Source organism: Marmota flaviventris, chromosome 2, assembly GCF_047511675.1.
Source record: "Marmota flaviventris isolate mMarFla1 chromosome 2, mMarFla1.hap1, whole genome shotgun sequence".
Classification (NCBI taxonomy): domain Eukaryota; kingdom Metazoa; phylum Chordata; class Mammalia; order Rodentia; family Sciuridae; genus Marmota; species Marmota flaviventris.
In genome coordinates, this window is record NC_092499.1 from 122,802,274 (window position 1) to 122,821,640 (window position 19,367).

A 19,367-nucleotide genomic window follows, 5' to 3' on the forward strand; every position below is an offset into this window, starting at 1 on the left:
CTGTCCCCACCCATTCCCAGAAAGCAAGAAAACCCTGGAGCTGTGACAGTCCTACTCTTCCCAGACAGTGCAAGCTCCGCTGCCAGCCACCCAAACTTGGGAGGCAAACCCCAGCTGGGGTGAACGAGGTCTGGAAGTTCAGCGTCCCTAGGGCCCCCAGCTCTCCTGTAGCCATTCCCTCTCCTCTTCCTTGCTGCATCCCTAGACTCTGCTCATCCTTGAAGGCTGAGTCTCACCTCCTCCTCTAGCACCAGTAGGGCAGGGAAGTTCTTCCCAGGACAGGAGCAATTCCCCTGGAAACAACCCCAAAAGGGCCTGACCAAGCTGTGGTCTCTTCCCTGCAGAAGAAGCACTATGGACGACTCGGGCTGATGGGCGAGTCCGCTTGCGCTTGGACCCCTGCTGCCCACAGCTTCCCTACACCGTGCACCGGATGTTCTATGAGGCCCTGGACAAATATGGGGACCTCAATGCTCTGGGTTTCAAGCGCCAGGGCAAGTGGGAGCATGTCTCCTACTCTCAGTACTACCTGATTGCCCGCAAAGTCGCCAAGGGCTTCCTGAAGGTGAGGAGCCCCTCAGAGCATGTCCTTTCCTCTCCCCAGACCTGCCTTCCAGCTTGGGCCCTCAAAGGCCTCCTCCCTGACTCCCTGCCAAAGGAGGCCCTTAGAAGTCATAATCTTAAAAAACATCCCCATTCATTGAACGAATACGTTGTGCTGGGACCTCTACTGAGGATTTCATATCTATTGAGCCTTCCTCATGTACCAGGAACTCCATAAAGCTTTACATTTGATATCACATTCAAGGAGGCCTGGGAAGCCTCGTGTGCTGGGCTGGATTCCCTAGGAAAGCCCTGGGAGGGGGCCACAAGGGTTGTTGCGTGATCCCCCAGGGGGATCTCTGACTAAGATAAACCTGCCGAGTCCCAGGGCACAGGGGAGGTGGGGTGAGGCCCCCTTCACTGTCTGGCTGACCTATACTGTCTGCCTTTGACCTGGAGCTTGGCTTGGAGCGAGCCCACAGCGTGGCCATTCTCGGCTTCAACTCCCCAGAGTGGTTCTTCTCTGCAGTGGGCACAGTATTTGCAGGGTAAGTGGCTGGGTAGGGGTGGGTGGTGTCTGCAGTGGGTTGGTGGTAGGCAGAAAGTAGAAAAAAGATCACTTTCTCTTTGTAGCGGTCCCCCACTCCCAACATCCCTTCTCTCCCTGGGACCTTCCTCTTGTCCCCTCTCTGCCAGAGGCAGCTGTGCTGAGATGACAAGGGAACCCTGGCTGCTCTGACCATGGGAGCTCTTTAGGGCCCGGGGCTACAGTTATGGGGGAGTGAAGGCCAGGGGATGCCCCCTTGGCACCTGCCCAGATATGAATCCTCCCGGATCTCCTTCAGTGGCATTGTCACCGGCATCTACACGACCAGCTCTCCTGAGGCCTGCCAATATATCGCCCGTGACTGCCGCGCCAACATCATTGTGGTCGACACACAGAAGCAGCTGGAGAAGATCCTGAAGGTTTGGGGGAACGGGGAAGTGGGCATGGGGTCAGAGGCTGGCTGTTCTCATGGACCTCTACTCTAGCCTACCAAGGATGCTCCCTGCTCCCATCCAGAGTCTCCCCTGATCCTCAATAGCAACTCCGATCTCCCACGACCTACACCCGTGCATGGAGCAAGCGATAGTTACCTACCCATTTGATAGGTCAGGAAATTGAGGTCCACAAAGCTAAAGGGACTAGGTCACTCAGGAAATGAGTGGTCAGGTCTTAGACTAGGACTCCTGGCAGCCCACTGCCTCCCATAGCTTCCCTTCTCAGGACAGGGTCTCCCCAGAAGGGGAACAAGAGTGGTGGGCAGTGGGGCCCTCTGCTGGTGGAAAGGATGTGTGTATGAGGGCCGCTCTGGGCTCTAACAGCTTGAGCAATCCTGTCTAAATGGGAATGGGGATGAGGGCTGCCTCAGGGTGGGGGTGACGCCAAGTCAGAGCAAGCACCCCAGTGCCTTCCAATGATGGGCAATGGCAGGAGCTTGAAGTACCTCTTGAGCCAGATGGATCTTTTCTGGAGCATTGTCAATTCTCCCTAATTCATTTAAAGCCGGCCAGTGACTGGTTCCATCCCACATGCTCCATTCTGGGCTGCAGTGGCCTGGTGACGCCTATGTGCCCCAACTGCACCCAGAAGCCTGTGAGGTCTGCCAGGTCTCCCTGCATTCCAGAGGAGAGTTCAGATGGATTTATTGGCTTGGCTCTGATTTTGAAGATGTCACCTGGGTCTCAGTCTCCCCATCTGTACCTGAAGGTCTAGTGGTCTCCAACCTTCCAGGACCACAGGATTTCCAGAGAGGCCAGGGTGGGTGCTTTCCCTCATCCTTAGTGGGAAGTCTCCTCAAATCCGAAAGAAAAACAAAAACAAAAACACAGTCTGGAGCCAGTCACTCCTATATAGATGGCAGCAGAATTCCTTCCCAGGACAGGCTCAGGCTATGATCCAGATCTTCGGGGCAATATTTCTTAGAAGGCACTGTCCATCTCCAAGAGTCTTTCCATCTTGCAAAATAAACTCTGTACCCATTAAACAGCTCCCTTTCAAAATAGTTAAAAAAGAGGATTTTGAAATGTTCTCACCACAGGAAATGATAAATGTTTGAGGTGATTATTATGCGAAGTACCCTGATGTGATCCTTACACGATGATTACATGTATCCAAAAAGCACATGGTATAATTATCATGTGTCAGTTTTAAAATTTTAATTAAAAAAATAACCCCCAAAAACAAAAACTCCCCATTACACCTGCTCCCATCCCCTGGCAACCACTGTTCTGCTTTCTGTCTCCCCACTGATTATCATTTTACAGTTGATTTATTTGAATCAGGCTCTAAAGCAGGCCCACACATTGCATGTGGGGTGTCTCTTAGGTGGCTATTAATTAAGAGCAAAGCATTGCCTTTTATTTCCCATGGAATAGTGTTGTCCCCAAATTAGCATTGCATGGGAACTTTCCAGAAAAACAAGTTTTCAGGCCCCACCCAGGTCTCGTGTGGGGCTGGCCACTCACAGGAACATAATTTCTTAGCATCTTCTACTCCAAAGACTTCATCACCGAGTCCGCCAACAGCAAACACACCTATACCAACCTTGACCACTACCAGTCATGCTCACTGCTGCTTCCCTCACAGCTGTTCAGAGGACACGCATCATTTCCTTCCCTCTACTAGGACACCATTTTTAACATTAGTTTGTATTAATGAAAATAGCTTTTTATTAATTAACTCAGTTAAGCATCTCACAATTGGCATCATTTTTGCTGGCATCTGCATCTTCAGTAACATCACCCCCATAACCGTCCCATTTATACCTATATCACCCTACTTACCATAGACAGTTCTAGTAGTTAATACTTTAGATTTTACCATTGCCATAAATCTCCACCTGCTGACCTTTAATCTTAAACAAATCTTAATCAAACCCTACTCTAATGTCTCTAAATTTTCAAATCTTCTAGGATTCTTTCCAACAATTATCCACCACCTACCACCACTCCTAGATACTGGACTTAATTAATTGACTAGAAAAAACAACCCCCAAATCTGTCTCCCACATTCAAATTATAGCTTCCACCTTCACCTGTAATCAAAAGGGACTAATTAAATTTTACTTCTTATCATTTATACTCTCTATAATCTTAGTCTCAACACTTTTCCATGAGTAATTTTAATCACAATGAAAATATAACAAAGATCAACCAGTTACAACTATTACCCAACTTCCATAACTATACAGTGCAGCCACACCCATAGAATCTTCATGAGTGAAACCAAGTTCTTCACCCTCAAACATAACCCAATCCTCTAAATTCTTTTTTTATATATATTTATTTTTTAGCTGTAGTTGGACACAATATCTTTATTTTATTTATTTATTTTTATGTGGTGCTGAGGATTGAACCCAGGGCCTCACACATGTTAGATGAGTGCTCTGCCACTGAGCCACAATTCCATCCCCTAAATTCTTTTTTTAAAATTTTTATTTATTTGTTTGTTTATTTGTTTTTGTGGTGCTGGGGATTGAACCCAGGGCCTTGTGCATGCTAGAAAAGCACTTACCAACTGAGCTATAACTTTTTAAATTAAATAACAATTTCCATTTCTTGACAAATTACAATTATTAATTCCATTAAAAATCCCAACCACAGGGACTGAGGTTATGTCTCAATTGTAGAGCACTTGCCTGGCACATGTGAGACACTGGATTCGATCCTCAGCACCACATAAAAATAAAGGTATTGTGTCCATCTATAATAAAAAAAATATTTTTTAAATATACGCTAAGTGAAAACTTTGAAAAAAAAATCCCAACAACAAAGCACCTCAAATTATCATATCAGACCCTCTAGTTTCAGGGTACTCTTCCATAGCTATAGCTGTACTATACCCAAATATTACATTCCCCTTAAATAAATTTAAGAGACTATTAATCCTATAAACGACCCACCAAAATATACACAATCCCACAACCAATCCTCCCTGCACTAATAATTAAACTCAACCTACCATGAATTGGTGAGGTTTTGAAGAAGATCTTGTTGGGGGGGGAAGTATACTTAAGGGCTGTAGCTCAGTGGCAGGACACCCCATAGGTAGCACGTGTGAGGCACTGGGCTTGATCCTCAGCACCATGTAAAAATAAATAAATAAAATAAAGGCATGCTGTCCATCTACAACTACGAAAAAAAATTTAAAGTATACTTAATAAAAATACAGTATGTGTCATTATTTTCCATGGAATCCAACCGTGACTAATGACATGAAAATCATCATTGTTATTCAACTATAGAAACTTTAATAACTAACATTCAAAAACCTACCCCCTAATCAAAACTATCAACCACTCATTCACTGACTTACCAGTCCCATGTAAAATCTGGGCATGATGAAGTTGTGGCTCCTTCCTAGGAGTATGCCTCATCATTCAAATTCTCATGGCATTTTTTATAGCCATAGTTATAAGTCCAGTGCAATAACTCCATTTTCTTCTACCACCCACATTTTCTGAGATATAATGTATGACTGACTTGTTTGATATCTACATGCAAATAGAGCCTCCATATTGTTTATCTGTTTATTCTTACATGTAGGCTTAGACTTTTACTATGGCTTTTATACCTATTTTAAAACATTAAATGTCATCTGGGTGCAGTGACACACACCTGTAATCCCAGTGACCTGGGAGGCTGAGGCTGGAGGATTGCAAGTTTGAGGCCGGTCTCAGCAACTTAGTGTAGACACTGTCTCAAAAAAAAAAAAAAAAAAAAAAAGTCTTTCAACCCCCAAAACCAAAAAGAAAATCAACAACATGACATATCAGAATTGTTCTTTATTCACAGTAAACAGCAACAGAATTTGTAGGCTACATACTACTGTAAGGACAAGTATCCTTCCGAGGGGAACCATAATTACTAATCTCTCAGCTATTGCTTACAATAGAACTAGTTTAGAATGAATCTGAGGTAGATTTTTTGTAGATAAAGCAACCAAGACACAATTCTTCATATTCAACTTCATTTTACCATTCATTATTACAGCCTTAGTAATAGTTCACCCATTATTCCTTTATGAGACAGAGTCAAGCAAATTCTTTTTCACCCCTGTTGCCCTATTAAATATATTCTAGGACTACTGTGTTTAGCCAGCCCTTTTGGGGTTCTGAAGCATACTGGAGGTGATAACCTCTGCTGTAGAGGTGCTGCTGAAGCCAGGTCAGCCATCTTGCAGAAGGCTTCACGGTCTGGATGTGTCTTCTCTTGCTGTCCTTTAACTTGTTCCTGTAACCTCTATATTTCCTAAGGGAAAATGTTTCAGATGAGAATTTTTCTGGCAAGGACACCCGCTAGGTGGCGCTGTGTACTTCATAATGCTGGGCCTCAAGCGACTCAGATGTCAGGTGCTAGCATTCTCAGTGATGCTGAGCAACATCTGGACCCAAGTGGTGATCACCTTCTCTTTCATTGCGACATTCCCCAGCAACCTTCCCCTGATGCTTTTAGCATCCATTGGTTTGCTTTGGCTGAACTAATTATTTCATGAGAGGTGGAAAATGTTGATTTGCTGGTGATTTGATTTGCTAATGCATCAGCCAGAATTATTCTCCAAAAGAAGAACTTGCTGTCTCCTGAGGCTCTTTGGTACCTGAAATACTGTTTGCACAGAGCAGGTGTGGTAGAAGAAATAATCGTCCATCTTGGCAATTGTTCCATGAGGATTAGAAAGAATATGTTATTTCGTATTCTATAAATATTAATTATGTTGATCTGGTCTGTGGTTTATAATGTTATTCAAGTCTTCTGTATACCTATGGATTTTTCACCTGCTTGTTCCATCAAACACTGAGAAAGGGGCTGGAGGTGTAACTCAGTGGTGGAGAGACTGCTCAGCATATGTGAGGTGCAGCGTTCCATATCCAGCACAAACACACACAAGAACAAATCCTGAGAAAGGGAGTGTTGAAATCTTCTGTTGTTATTTTGGATTTATGTATTTTTGTCATTCAGTTATACCAGTTTTCACCTCACAGATTTTGGAGCTCTGCTATTAGACATGCACATATTTAGATTGTTATGTCCTTGATGAATTAACCCTTCCCTCTCCATTGTAATAATTCTGGTTTTAAAACTACTTTGCCTCAAGTGATGTGGACATTCCAGATTTCTTATGATTAATGTTTGCATGGATACATTTTTAAAATATTTTTTTAGTTGTAGATGGACACAATGTCTTTATTTATTTTTATGCCCGTGCTAAGGATCAAACCCAGTACCTCACAAGTGCAAGGCAAGTGCTCTACCGCTGAGCCACAACCCCAGCCCTGCATGGATACATTTTTAGATTTCTTTTATTTTTAACCTAGCTATGTCTTGTAGGCAGCATATAACTAGGTTATTTCCTCTGTTTCCCATTTGCTCTTCTTTCCTTCCATCTTTTCTTTTGAGGTCCTGGGGCTCAAACCCAGCGTCTCGCACATGCTAAGTAAATGCTCTACAGCTGAGCTACAATATCCCAGCCCTGTTCTTTTTTCATTTTCTCCCTTTTCCTGTTCTGTATTGAGTTTTCGTTTTGTTTTAGTATTCCATTTTATCTCCATTGGCTTATTAGCTATCCTCTATATCATTGTTTGCTGTAGACTTTACAATATGCTTGCTGCTTTTTTTTTTTTTTTTTTCAGTCCTGGGGATTGAACCCAGGGTGCTCTATTACTGAGCTACATCCCTAACCCTTTTTATTTTTTATTTTGAGAGATGGTCTCACTAAGTTGCTTAGCCTGGCCTTGAACTTGTGATCCTCCTGTCTCAATCTCCTGAGAAAATATACATCTTTAATTTATCACATTATGCTTTTCTTTTCTTTTTCCTTTCTTTTCTTGTTTTCTTTTTAGGATAGGGAGGTTTACCAGAGATTGAACCCTGGATCTCACACATGTTAATCACACACTCAACCACTAGGCTACATCCCTAACCCCCATTATGGTATAATCTTTTTTTTTGGGGGGGGGGCATGTACCAGAGATTGAACTCAGAGGCACTCAACCACTGAGCCACATCCCCAACCCTATTTTGTATTTTGTTTAGGGTTGCTTAGCACCTCAGCACTGTTGAGGTTGGCTTAGAACTCATGATCCTCCTGCCTCCACCCTCTGAGCCACTGGGATTATAGGAGTGTGCCACTGCATCCAGCTACTACCATTAAATATCACATCACTTCACATGTAATGTGGAACTCACAAAACATACTGTTGTTCCTCTATATCTGCGGTTCAACCATCCTCATATGGAAAAATTGGAGAGGAAATGCATCTGTACTGAACATGAACAAACTTTTTCCCTTGTCATTATTCCCTAAACAATACAATTATAATAATAATAATAACTATTTACATAGCATTTACATTGTATTGGGCATTATAAATCATATAGAGATTATTTAAAATCTGTGAGAGGATGTGCAAAAGTTACACACAATAGCATGCCATTTTATGTAAGGGACTTGTGCATCCTTGGATTTTGGTATCCTCCAATACCAGGGAGTCCTGGGCAAAATCCCCTTCTGATGCAGAAGACCATAGCACTTCCACTCCCCCGTCTTTATCATCATCCACGGTACTTCCATATAGCTTGTAAACCCCAATACATTGGTACTATTCTTGCTTTAAACAGTTGAATATCTTGTGAAGAAATTTTAAAAGAAGAGGGTCTTTTACGTTCACCCACATTTTTGCCATTCCTGACCCTGCCTTCCTTGTGTAGATCCAAGTTTTCATTGGATATTGTCTTCCTCCTGACTGAAGAACTACCTTCAACATCCCTTGCTGACATTCCAGGCTGGATGTCAACAGATATCCTCAGCGTCTCTTTGTCTGAAAAGTGTTTATTTTTTCCTTCATTTAAGAAAAAAATAATTTCATCTGGTATAGAATTCTGGGTTGACAAGATTTCCTCTTTTCTTTCAGCATTTTAAAGATCTCAGTCCCATTTTCTTGGTTTTTGGTATGAAGTCTGTGAGTTCCTATCTTTGTTCCTCTCCACAGAATGTGCCTGTTTCTTTTAAAATCACTAGTTTTCAGCAATTTGGTTATGTTGTGTCTTGGAGTAGGTTTTCTTGATGTTTATTTTGCTTGGGATTCTAGAATTGGTAGATTTATTGTTTTAATCCAACTTAGAAATTTCTCAGACTTCTTTTATTTTAAAATATATTTTGGGGGGTGGGGTTGTGGCTCAGTGGTAGAGTGCTCGCCTAGCATGTGTGAGGCACTGGGTTCGATCCTCAGCACTGCATAAAAAAAATAAATAAACAAAATAAAGGTATTGTGCCCATCTACAACTAAAAAATTTTTTTGAAAAAAAATTTGGGAGAGACTCCAGTTACATGGATGTTAGATGTCTTGATATTGTCCTACAAATAATTTTTCTCTTTTCTAAACTTCATTTTGAGGCACTATAGTACTGGTGTAGATAGCCTCTACCAAGGCTAATTTAGCCTCACATAGTAGACATGACCCTTCTGGGTCTCTGCTTAATGCCCCAGGAGGTCCCCCATGACTGGTTGATGGAAGCTTGAAGAATTCCTAGGTGCCTCCTTGTTTGTCTTGTCGGTCCAGTCCTTAGCTTCCTCCAGCCTCATGGATTTTCCCCTTATGTCTGTGCAAGTAGATAAGACTCTGCGTAATGCTGAGTCAGGACAATGTAGGACACTATGGTAGGGTAGTGTGTATACCCTTGGGTGATAGATGGGGCTATCTGGGCCCACCCAGCTTACCAGAGCTGGCCATGAACACTGCTCAAGAAGACCCCTAGAAATATTTCTGGAACTTTCTCTATATAGTTCTCTCCCCTCTGGTGTAGTGTCTCACACATTTGAGCCACCTTGACTTTTCTGAGCTCTGATCTAATTATATATATATATATATAAATCATGAGTTCACAATGATAGTTCTGGATTCAAACATTACACGGAAGGATTTTAACTTACTTTCTTTGATTTATTCTTGCATTTCTTTTATCTGACCCTAAAAATCCTACTTCCTAATTACATCAACCTAATTTTATGGTATATATCAAATAATTTCCGAATAATAATGTAGATATTATTCCCAACAATAAGACTACAGAATGAAATTTGGAATTCTCTTTTGTCCTTAGAGTGCATTCCACTAAGAAAGAAGAATCAAAGTGCACCGTTTTAAATCCCTTCATGTAATTTTCTGTGTGTCTGTGCTCATGTGCTCATATGTGTGCATATGCATGATTGTGTCACCAACTTCGTCTATAATCTTAGTTTCTTTCAGATTGTTTTTTGACTCTTAGAGAATTGTTGTTTCCATCTTTTACATAATTTTATTTTTCAAATGATTATAATATTTACATGATGACAAAATCAAAATTCTATGAGACACTCAAAGAATTCTTGCCCCCCTGCTTCTTACCCCTGTTTCTTTCTCTGCTTATACTTAGTCTGTTAGTTTGGGGTTTAACCCTCCAGGGTTCCTTTTGACAACATAAGCAAATAATATTTGCATATATATATATATATATATATATATATATATATATATATTCATGTATGTTTGCGTTGTATTCCTTTCTTATACAAAGGTAGCATGCTACATGCTTATTGTACACATTTCCTTTGTCAGTAATATTTTTTAAAAACCCACTCTATACCAGTGTTTAGCACTGTCCCTCTCTAACCTGTGGTTACCTAGTGCTCCATTGTGCAGCTGGATCATTGTATTCACCCAGGTCCTATATCATTTGGTGGTTTCCCCTGCCCCTGCCTGTCCCCACTGACACTGCTTCCAAGTTCCCATGATGTAAATCTATGGACAAAGGGTGGCAATTGTTCTGCTGGGGTCAAAGATCAGAGTTAGGGAACCCAGAGACTTTTGTCACACAGTGCCTGCCAAACAGACTGTTGCTGGTGGGAGGATGGGATTTCTTTTCAGAAAGTAACATTTTTCTTGCTGAAACCTGGTTTGCTTCCCCTGTCAATACAGATCTGGAAAAATTTGCCACATCTGAAGGCAGTAGTGATATACGGAGAATCTCCTTCAAAGAAGATAACCAATGTGTATACGGTAGGGTAGTGTGTATACCCCTGGGTGACAGATGGGGCTGTCTGGGCCCACCCAGATGATCTGGACTGGTTGCTCTTCCCCACCTGGCCACAGATGGAAGAATTCATGGAGCTGGGGCATGAGATATCCGAAGAGACCCTGGACACCATCATCGATGCTCAGCAGCCCAACCAGTGCTGCGTACTAGTGTACACGTCGGGCACCACTGGGAACCCCAAGGGCGTGATGCTGAGTCAGGACAATGTAGGACAGATGGCAAGATGGGTGGCTTGGGTGGCTCTGTCCCAATAACTTCTGGGGAGGTCCTCAGCTCAGGGAGCTGGGATAAGTTAATGCCCACAGGTCTGTGGCCCAGACTGAACACAGAAATTGGGAGGGGAAAGAGTGAGGGGAGGCCTATCCATGGAGGTTTGTTTCCAGGAACTGCAGAATGACCTGGGAGGGTATCCACTCAGTGGGTCCCCAAAGAAGTAGCTCCAAGTCCCCAGCATGGCCACAGTTGTGAGCATTGCCAGAGCTGGCTGTGAACACTGCTGGGGCCCATCTGCCTGCCCTCCAGATCACGTGGACAGCACGATTTGGCAGCCAGGCTGGTGACATCCAGCCAGCGGAAGTCCAGCAAGAGGTGGTGGTCAGCTACCTGCCCCTCAGCCACATTGCTGCCCAGATCTATGACTTGTGGACGGGCATCCAGTGGGGAGCGCAGGTCTGCTTTGCTGAGCCCGATGCCCTGAAGGTCAGTCTGCCTCTCTGCCGTGTGTGTGTCCAGTGTATGAGCAAGAGCATGCCTGATCCATACTCTAATCTGGGACCTTACGTGTACATCTGTGGGTCTGCTAGTTCCTTGTGCATTTATCTGGCAGAATTCTCCCAGCTGCACATTGCATAGCCTGACTCAAATGACCAAACAAATAGGGAAACTGATGGCTTTACAGTAAGTTGAGTCAGAATGGTTTGCTGGGTCTATAGCACCATCAAGGAGACCTCCTCAGAGGAGGATCATGAGATGATCACAGGTGGCCACAGCCCCTCCCTGTATTCCCGCTGCATAAACTACACCTATTCTTTGGATCCTTATTTTAACCATGAGAAAAGTTTCCCAGAAACCCTTCAGCAGGCTTTCCTGACCCAGCATCATTGGCCCACACAATGCCACATGTCCTTAGGACCATGTTCAATCCTAAAGCATTAGCTACTCGGAGGAATGAGGTTATTAGATTTAAGTTAGACAAACAAAGAGTCACCAACCTCGGGGGCAGAAAGAGACCAAGGTACTTCTGAAGCACCTGGCCATCTGGTACCCAAATGACACCAAGTTTCTATTAGTGGAGTGTGAGGGGACAACTGTTGAGCCACAGCCAATAGCCTGTGCTGCAGGCCGGGTGTGAGTGTGTGCACACATCTGTGTGCAGCAGCTGCGCTGTGTGGTGTGTGCACACCTGATCAGATGCAGGACCCGGCTGGCCCTGAACAAGAGGCCTGACTCTCCCAATTGGTGAACAGGGGAGTCTGGTGAACACACTGCGGGAAGTGGAGCCCACCTCCCACATGGGTGTGCCGCGCGTGTGGGAGAAGATCATGGAAAAGATCCAAGAGGTGGCGGCTCAGTCCGGCTTCATCCGTCGTAAGATGCTGCTGTGGGCCATGTCGGTGACCTTAGAGCAGAACCTCACCTGCCCTACCAGGTACAGAGGGCCAGGGAATAGGAGCCAGCAGGGCTGGCTCACTATCTATATACACCAAAGATCCAATAGGCTCGTCCCAGCCCCAGGGGCCTGAAAGTTCTGAGGACCCCTGTGCAGAGGCCACATCAACAAGTGAGACTTGCACTCCTTTACTCATTGCAGCCCTTATGGGGACAGTTGGCATCTTGGGTTCTGGATGGGAAGACTGTCTCCCTCTAAAGAGAAGTCCACCTTCCTGGCAGCAGCCCTACCAGTCTCCTGAGGTCCCTTGACCTCGATAGGTGGGGATAGAAGAGCCCACTGTTATGAAGGTTCATCCTTTCCAGCCTTCTCAGGCATCCCACACGGCCACTCAGACCTCTCCTTAACCCCCAACCCATGTGGTGTGAGTGTGTGTGTGTGTGTGTGTGAGAGAGAGAGAGAGAGAGAGAGAGAAAGAGACTGAGACTATGGCTTGAACGCTCTACCACTGAGTCACATCCTCAGCCCTTTCTTTTTTTTTTTTGTTTTGAGATGGGATCTCGCTAAGTTGCTCAAGGCCTCACTAGGTTGCTGAGGCTGGTTTTAAACTCGCAATCCTTCTGTCAGCCTCCCAAGCCTCTGGGATTACAGTACCTGGCTCTTTTAATTTTTTTATTTTGAGACAGGGTCTTGCTAAGTTTCCCAGGCTGGGTTCAAACTTGCAATCCTGACTCCCAAGTCTCTGGAATTGTAGGCGTACACCATCGTGTCTGGCATTCCCACCCTTTCTGATAGCTTTTTAAATTCTCACAAAGTACTGTTACATGGGTAACCATATAAATCTAGTGAGGTTTCAATTTCAAATAGCAATAGTTTCTGTTACCAGTATGTTTATGAAACAGTGTCATATTTCATGAGAACTGTGGACACATCTATGCACCTACAGCTTCATTTATACACATGAAGTGAATATGCGTGCAAATATCTGTGGATCTCAAATAGGATCATACTTGTGTGTATAATTATACCTGTGTGTCTGTGAATATAGACTTAAAATCTATGTGTGTGTGTGTGTTATAGGGTTGCAAATTTGCATGTATCTGATTGTTGCCTGTGCATCTGTATACAGCTGAACCTGCTTATCTGATTTCCTGGCTCAAGGCATATTTGCCCAAAACTGTATGCATTTGCATCTTCATTCGCATACACGGATATGGCAGGGCCAATATTCAAATTATTTAACAACAGGTTCAGCATTGACATCAACAATTAGACAACCAGAATGGCTGTGCCAGTATATACACATGGAATACACACCCTTTCACATGTCTGTGTGTTCCCTTTTTTCCATGGACCATTCTTCCTCTCCCACCAGTGACCTGAAGCCCTTCACAACCAGACTGGCAGATTACCTGGTGCTAGCCAAGGTCCGTCAGACACTGGGCTTTGCCAAGTGTCAGAAGAGCTTCTACGGGGCTGCCCCCATGACTGCAGAGACACAGCGCTTCTTCCTGGGCCTCAACATCCGCTTATATGCGGGTTATGGCCTCAGTGAGACCACAGGCCCCCACTTCATGTCCAGCCCCTACACCTACCGGCTATATAGGTGAGGTCCCAAGCTGCAACATGTACGCATGCCCGCATGTCCCTGTGCCTACCTATTGAGTGCCCCAAGAGCTGGCTCTTCTTTCCACACTGGACATCTGGCCCCTGGGCTGGGAGCCTCCAAGAGCCAACATCATCATTTTGGGCCAGGCCCTTTGCTTGTCCTCCTTGGTGCAGTGGGGTCTTTTCCACCATGACATGTGGATCTATGGCTGAAAATAGCCTTAACAGCTCAGTACCCCCTGAACAGGCTTCTCTTGATGAAGGAATGTCCTTCCCCCATTGCCTCCAGTAGAATGGGGTGTATTGGAGGGGGTCCCAGGAGAGCTGATGGCCAGGCTTCAGTTGAGGTGGGAGCCAGGGGTCAGGGCCAGCCTTCCAGTAGGCAAGGAAGACAGTCAGGGCTGGGGAGTGGTGTGAAGGCTCGTCTGCTGTGCTCCGATTCCTCCCTCCCTGGCCGGCCTATCACAGCGCTCCAAATTCTAACATTAGCATTTCATTCATTTATTCACTGAAAAACCTTTAGCTGGCCCTATAGGCTCTAAGTCCCCCTTTAAAACCCCAAAACCCTGGCAGGGGATACCTGGTCATCAGTGAAGTTTGAGAGGTTGGGGACTTGAGGCTCCCTAATGGGATCCTCTGACCCTCCTGCCCACCTCTCCATCTCAGCTCAGGTAAGGTGGTGCCAGGCTGCAGGGTGAAGCTGGTGAATGAGGACACTGAGGGCATTGGAGAGATCTGCCTGTGGGGCCGCACCATCTTCATGGGCTACCTGAACATGGAGGACAAGACGTGTGAGGCCATAGACTCTGAAGGCTGGCTGCACACAGGTGACACTGGCCGCCTGGACACCGATGGCTTCCTCTACATCACTGGGCGCCTCAAAGGTAAGCCCCCATGGCAGCTGCAGCTGGGCACTGGAGGCCGCAGTGAGGCATAAGAGAAATTCTGCTTCCACCATTATTCATACCTGCTACCTGTTACCTACCCTTATTACATGCCACACATTTCCTGACATAATTTTAGTCTATTTACTCTCCCCTAGGGCAGGGACTATTACTACCCTGCCTTAATGAGGACATCCAGAGAGGTTAAGTAACTTACCCAAGGTCACCTAGCTGGTAAATGGTAGAGGTGGATTTACATTTCTGAGAGAAACAAGGCAAGGGCAGGTGCAGTGGTGCACACCTGTAATTCCAGCAACTCTGGAGGCTGAGTCAGGAGGATAGCAAGTTTGAGACCAGCCTAGCAATTTAGTGAGACTTTAAAAAAAATTTTTTTAAAGATTTTTTTAAAAAATGAAAATGGGCTGGGGATGGAGCTCAGTGCCTCTGGATTTAATCTCCTATACCCTCCCCCAAAAGAGAGAGAGCAAAAAGGCAAGACCTTCAGAACATTCAAGGCATTAATCTTATATAGTTTTATATGCAAACATGGATGTGATAGAGAATAACACATAAATCAAATATTAAATTTAAAGTGAAACATTAGACTTCAAAGAATTATCCTGTGGAGAAAGGAAATTGGAGATCCCTCCACGGAAAGGTGTTTCCATCCTGTTGCCCAACTGGGTGTCATTCCCCTAGCACCGACAGGGGAATCCCATAGCCCCATTTCACAGGGGAAATTGTTGCAGGTAATAGAAATGCAATTTTTTTTGGTATGTTGGCCTCATATCAAATGACTTTGATGAATTCACATAGTAGTTCAGTACTGTGTGTCTTACTTTAAATTTTCTATGGACACAATTATATCATCTGTATATAATAACAGTTTTATTTCTTCCTTTCATCCCTTGTGAATTTTTCTTGCCTTATTGCACAGGTTAGCACCTCTCTCCAGAGGAATGTTGAACAGAATTGGCAAAAGTCAAGTTGGGGGTGTAGCTCAGTGGTGAGTGTATGCTCACATGCATAAGGCACTGGGTTTGATTCCTAGCACTGAGGGAGAAAAAAAAAGTGATGGTGGTTATTTGTTTTAGTCCTGATCTCAGAGGGAAACTTCTCAACATTAAGTATGTTTGCTGTGGATTTTTTATAGGTATTCTTTATCAGATTTAAAAAGTTTCTTTCCATATTTCATCTGCTAAAGGTTTTTATCACTAATGGTTGGGCAAAAGGATGCTAGAAGAGCTCTGAGAAGGGTGAGGTCAGTGTGGCTGGGAGAGTTGGAGAAGGCTTCTTGATGGAGGCAACGGAGCTGGACAGATGGGAAGGGAGGAGGACATACCGTGAGAGACACAAGGACAGCAAGAAGCACCATAGCAGGGTGGGTTTGGACTTTTGGAACTGGACTGGATTTAAATCTTAGCTCTACCACTTACTGGTATATGATCTTAGAAAAGTTACTGAACCTCTCTGTACCTTAGTTTCCTCATCTGCAAAATGATAAGACAGCCTCCCTCTTAGTCTTATTGCGAGGATTGAGTGAATGACTGTTGAAGCACCTAGCACGGTGACTGGTGCGTGGTGAGTGCCATGTGAGTGATGGAGAGGTGGTAAAGCACAAGGAAGGAGGGGAACAACACCAGCTATTCAGAGAATGGGGTGGGAGGCCTGTTTAAGAACAGAAGGGGCCTGGGGCTACACTGTCTGAGCAGGCAAAGTCTTGAAAGATGAGCTGAAGAGTGGGAATACTGGGTGGGCAGTTGTCCTCTGGGAAACTGCTGCCATCCCCCAGCAGGCACAAGGTGCTTTGGAGAGCCTGGCCTGCCTCTTCCTCCAGAGGCATCCCCAGCAGTGCTTCCTGCTCTCCAGCCTCCCAGGCTGTGACTCAGGTCAGGTCACATTTAGCCAGGGCACCTGGACTATAGGCTAGGCTGCAGCCTGGTCTTGCTTCCCCAGAATTGATCATCACTGCCGGAGGGGAGAATGTACCCCCTGTGCCTATTGAGGAGGCTGTGAAAATGGAGCTGCCCATCATCAGCAATGCCATGCTGATCGGGGACCAGAGGAAGTTCCTGTCCATGCTGCTCACCTTGAAGGTATGTGTGGGGTGGACACTGCTCTGGAGGAGCAGCTGGTAGGTGCTCTGAGGGTTGGGCCTAGCAGAATCTGCATTCAGTCCAGGAGACATCTGGATCTCAAGGCTTTGTTCTGGAATCACTGCAGTCAGTGCCACTGGCACTCCGGGAGCAGTTATACACAGGTAAATTCCTCTGTCCCCAACAAGCCACTGAGAAGATCCTTTCCTTGTTACCAGTGCATTTCATTGTGCAAAGTGCTGCTGCCTACCTGCATTCCTTGCAGCAAGGAATTCCCTGCATTCCTGCATTCCTGGGCTCCCAGGGCTGCAGACAGGCAGGAGGATAGCCCTGTTTCACAGATGACTTCATTGAGGTCTCTCTCAGATCACTGTCCCTTCCACCACACCACAGAGCCCAACCTGGTGATATTCAGCTCATTATAGACCCATTTCTCTGAAGTAGCTCACAGTGGTCCACACCTCTGCTTTCAGCAATAAGACCTCCAAGACCATGGGTTGTGTCCTATAGAGCAAGGCTTGGTCTTCATCTGTCCTGTGGCTTTTCAGTGCACCCTGGACCCAGACACCTCTGACCCAACTGATAATCTGACTGAACAAGCTGTGGAGTTCTGCCAGAGGGTGGGCAGCAGAGCCAGCACCGTGTCTGAAATCGTGGGGAAGAAGGACGAAGCTGTGTATCAGGCCATTGAAGAGGGGATCCAGAGGGTCAATGCCAATGCAGCCGCCCGGCCCTACCATATCCAGAAGTGGGCCATTCTCGAGAGGGACTTTTCCATTTCAGGAGGAGAGTTGGGTAGGTTTTTCTTTTCGTTTTCCCAGGGGCTGTGTGGGAAGACAGTGGCTATGGCAGTGCTGGGAAGTAGCCGTGGGCAGTGGGTCTCAGACAAGGCTTTGGATGACACCATCTCTCTCCTGGGGAGAACAGTGATTGCTCAGTGCATGGACTTGTGGTTTTATAATCTGTAGAATATCCAAGAGGCCCTGTGTCTATGGGTTCCTCAACCTATGAACTCAACAGACCACAAATGAAAAATTTCAGGAAAAAAAAAATTATGTCTATACTGAACATATACAGTACATGCTTTCTTTCCTGTCATTATTCCATAAACAATACAGTGTAACAACTATTTACACTGTATCTGGTATTTTAAGTAATCTAGAGATGATTTAAAATATATAGGATGTGCATAGGTTGTATGCAAATAGTACATCATTTTATATAAGGACCTAAAAACATTTTCAGACTTAGGTATTCAAAGGGGCTCCTGGAAACAATCCCCCATGGATACAAAGGCATGTATTCATTTAAGAGACAATTGCAATAAATTGAGGATCTGGAATGAGTAAGGTGCATGTGGTTTACACCACTTTATTAGGCACTGGAAAATGTAGTCTTTTCAACCTATTCCTGGAAGTGACATCACATCACTTCCTGTTTTTCATTGGTCACACAGACCTGGGTTCCCTGGAACACCGCAAGGGGTGTGATGCAGAGGGGGGCCCACTGTCTTGGAGGTGGGATAGTCAGCTGGTCCTCAATACCTGTCTGGCTTCCTGAGTTAGGGGACTCACTAAGTCTGCATCTTTGACATACACCTCAGTTATCAGAGCCTGGCTCTCATGCATTTCTTCCAATTTCTCTTTTAGGTCCCACCATGAAATTAAAACGGCTCATAGTTCTGGAGAAGTACAAAGATATTATCGATTCCTTTTACCAAGCGCAAAAAAAGTAATCAGGAGTCATCCCTGTGGTTTCTACTGAATAGATGGCTCTAGATTCTCTTCAATCTGGGCCTGGGAACTGTCAAAATCTATTATCTCAAGGTCAGGGTATGGCACTTTCATCTACAAATCTGAGAAGCCTCATGTGTGGATAGTTTAAATCCTGCTTAAGTAATTGTTTCATGTTCAGTTGACAAGTGAGATTGGTTCTCCTTCCAAAACTAAAGGGCTAATTTTTGGCCTTAGTTCCAGGCAGATTTAACAAGCTCACATAATAGGTCAACCAGTGACAGGCTATTGGGGAAGAAGAATGAGGGGAAGACAGCTTGTGCTGCTAGTGTGGGCTGCAAGGAAAGCAAAAAGTCATAGTTCACCTAATGGTCTGACTTACTCTGGAATCTTCTTGAACACTGCCAATGCCATTATCCATTACCAGGCACTCCTCTACCATGCACACACCGACTTGATGCTTAATAAAACTGCTGCTGTATTTAATGTGTAATTTGAATATTAAACTTTTAACATAACTGTCAACAAGTACCTGAATTTTGTTTTTGGCGGGGGGGGGGGGGGGGGGTGTCAATTGAGCAGGCTGGACAGAGTAGTATTTAACCCACAGGACTATATGCAACAGGCATGAGTGACCATTAGTGCACCATTAGTGCCCTGGAATAAACAAAGGTGCAGGGATAGGGTCAAGTGGAACCGCCAATTCTAGTGTTAGCCTGTAGCCACCAGGCCACCCCTTCCATTCTTAGCAACAAGCTGAGCCAAAATGCCCTAAGGCGCC

At 44.9% G+C, this 19,367-nt stretch overlaps 1 protein-coding gene across 1 annotated transcript in view; it reads left to right on the forward strand.

Moving 5' to 3' along the window:
- The window catches only part of Acsbg1 (acyl-CoA synthetase bubblegum family member 1), a 53,181-nt gene extending 34,593 nt beyond the window's left edge, over positions 1-18,588 (forward strand). The window contains exons 3-14 of the mRNA XM_027926151.2: positions 345-565; positions 1,003-1,091; positions 1,389-1,509; positions 10,539-10,619; positions 10,713-10,862; positions 11,179-11,355; positions 12,123-12,304; positions 13,641-13,871; positions 14,540-14,757; positions 16,714-16,853; positions 17,402-17,648; positions 18,503-18,588. Of these exons, the coding sequence (XP_027781952.2) occupies positions 345-565; positions 1,003-1,091; positions 1,389-1,509; positions 10,539-10,619; positions 10,713-10,862; positions 11,179-11,355; positions 12,123-12,304; positions 13,641-13,871; positions 14,540-14,757; positions 16,714-16,853; positions 17,402-17,648; positions 18,503-18,588 (1,943 nt within the window). The remainder of the gene's footprint in view (positions 1-344; positions 566-1,002; positions 1,092-1,388; positions 1,510-10,538; positions 10,620-10,712; positions 10,863-11,178; positions 11,356-12,122; positions 12,305-13,640; positions 13,872-14,539; positions 14,758-16,713; positions 16,854-17,401; positions 17,649-18,502) is intronic.
- The last annotated feature ends 779 nt before the right edge of the window (positions 18,589-19,367 follow it).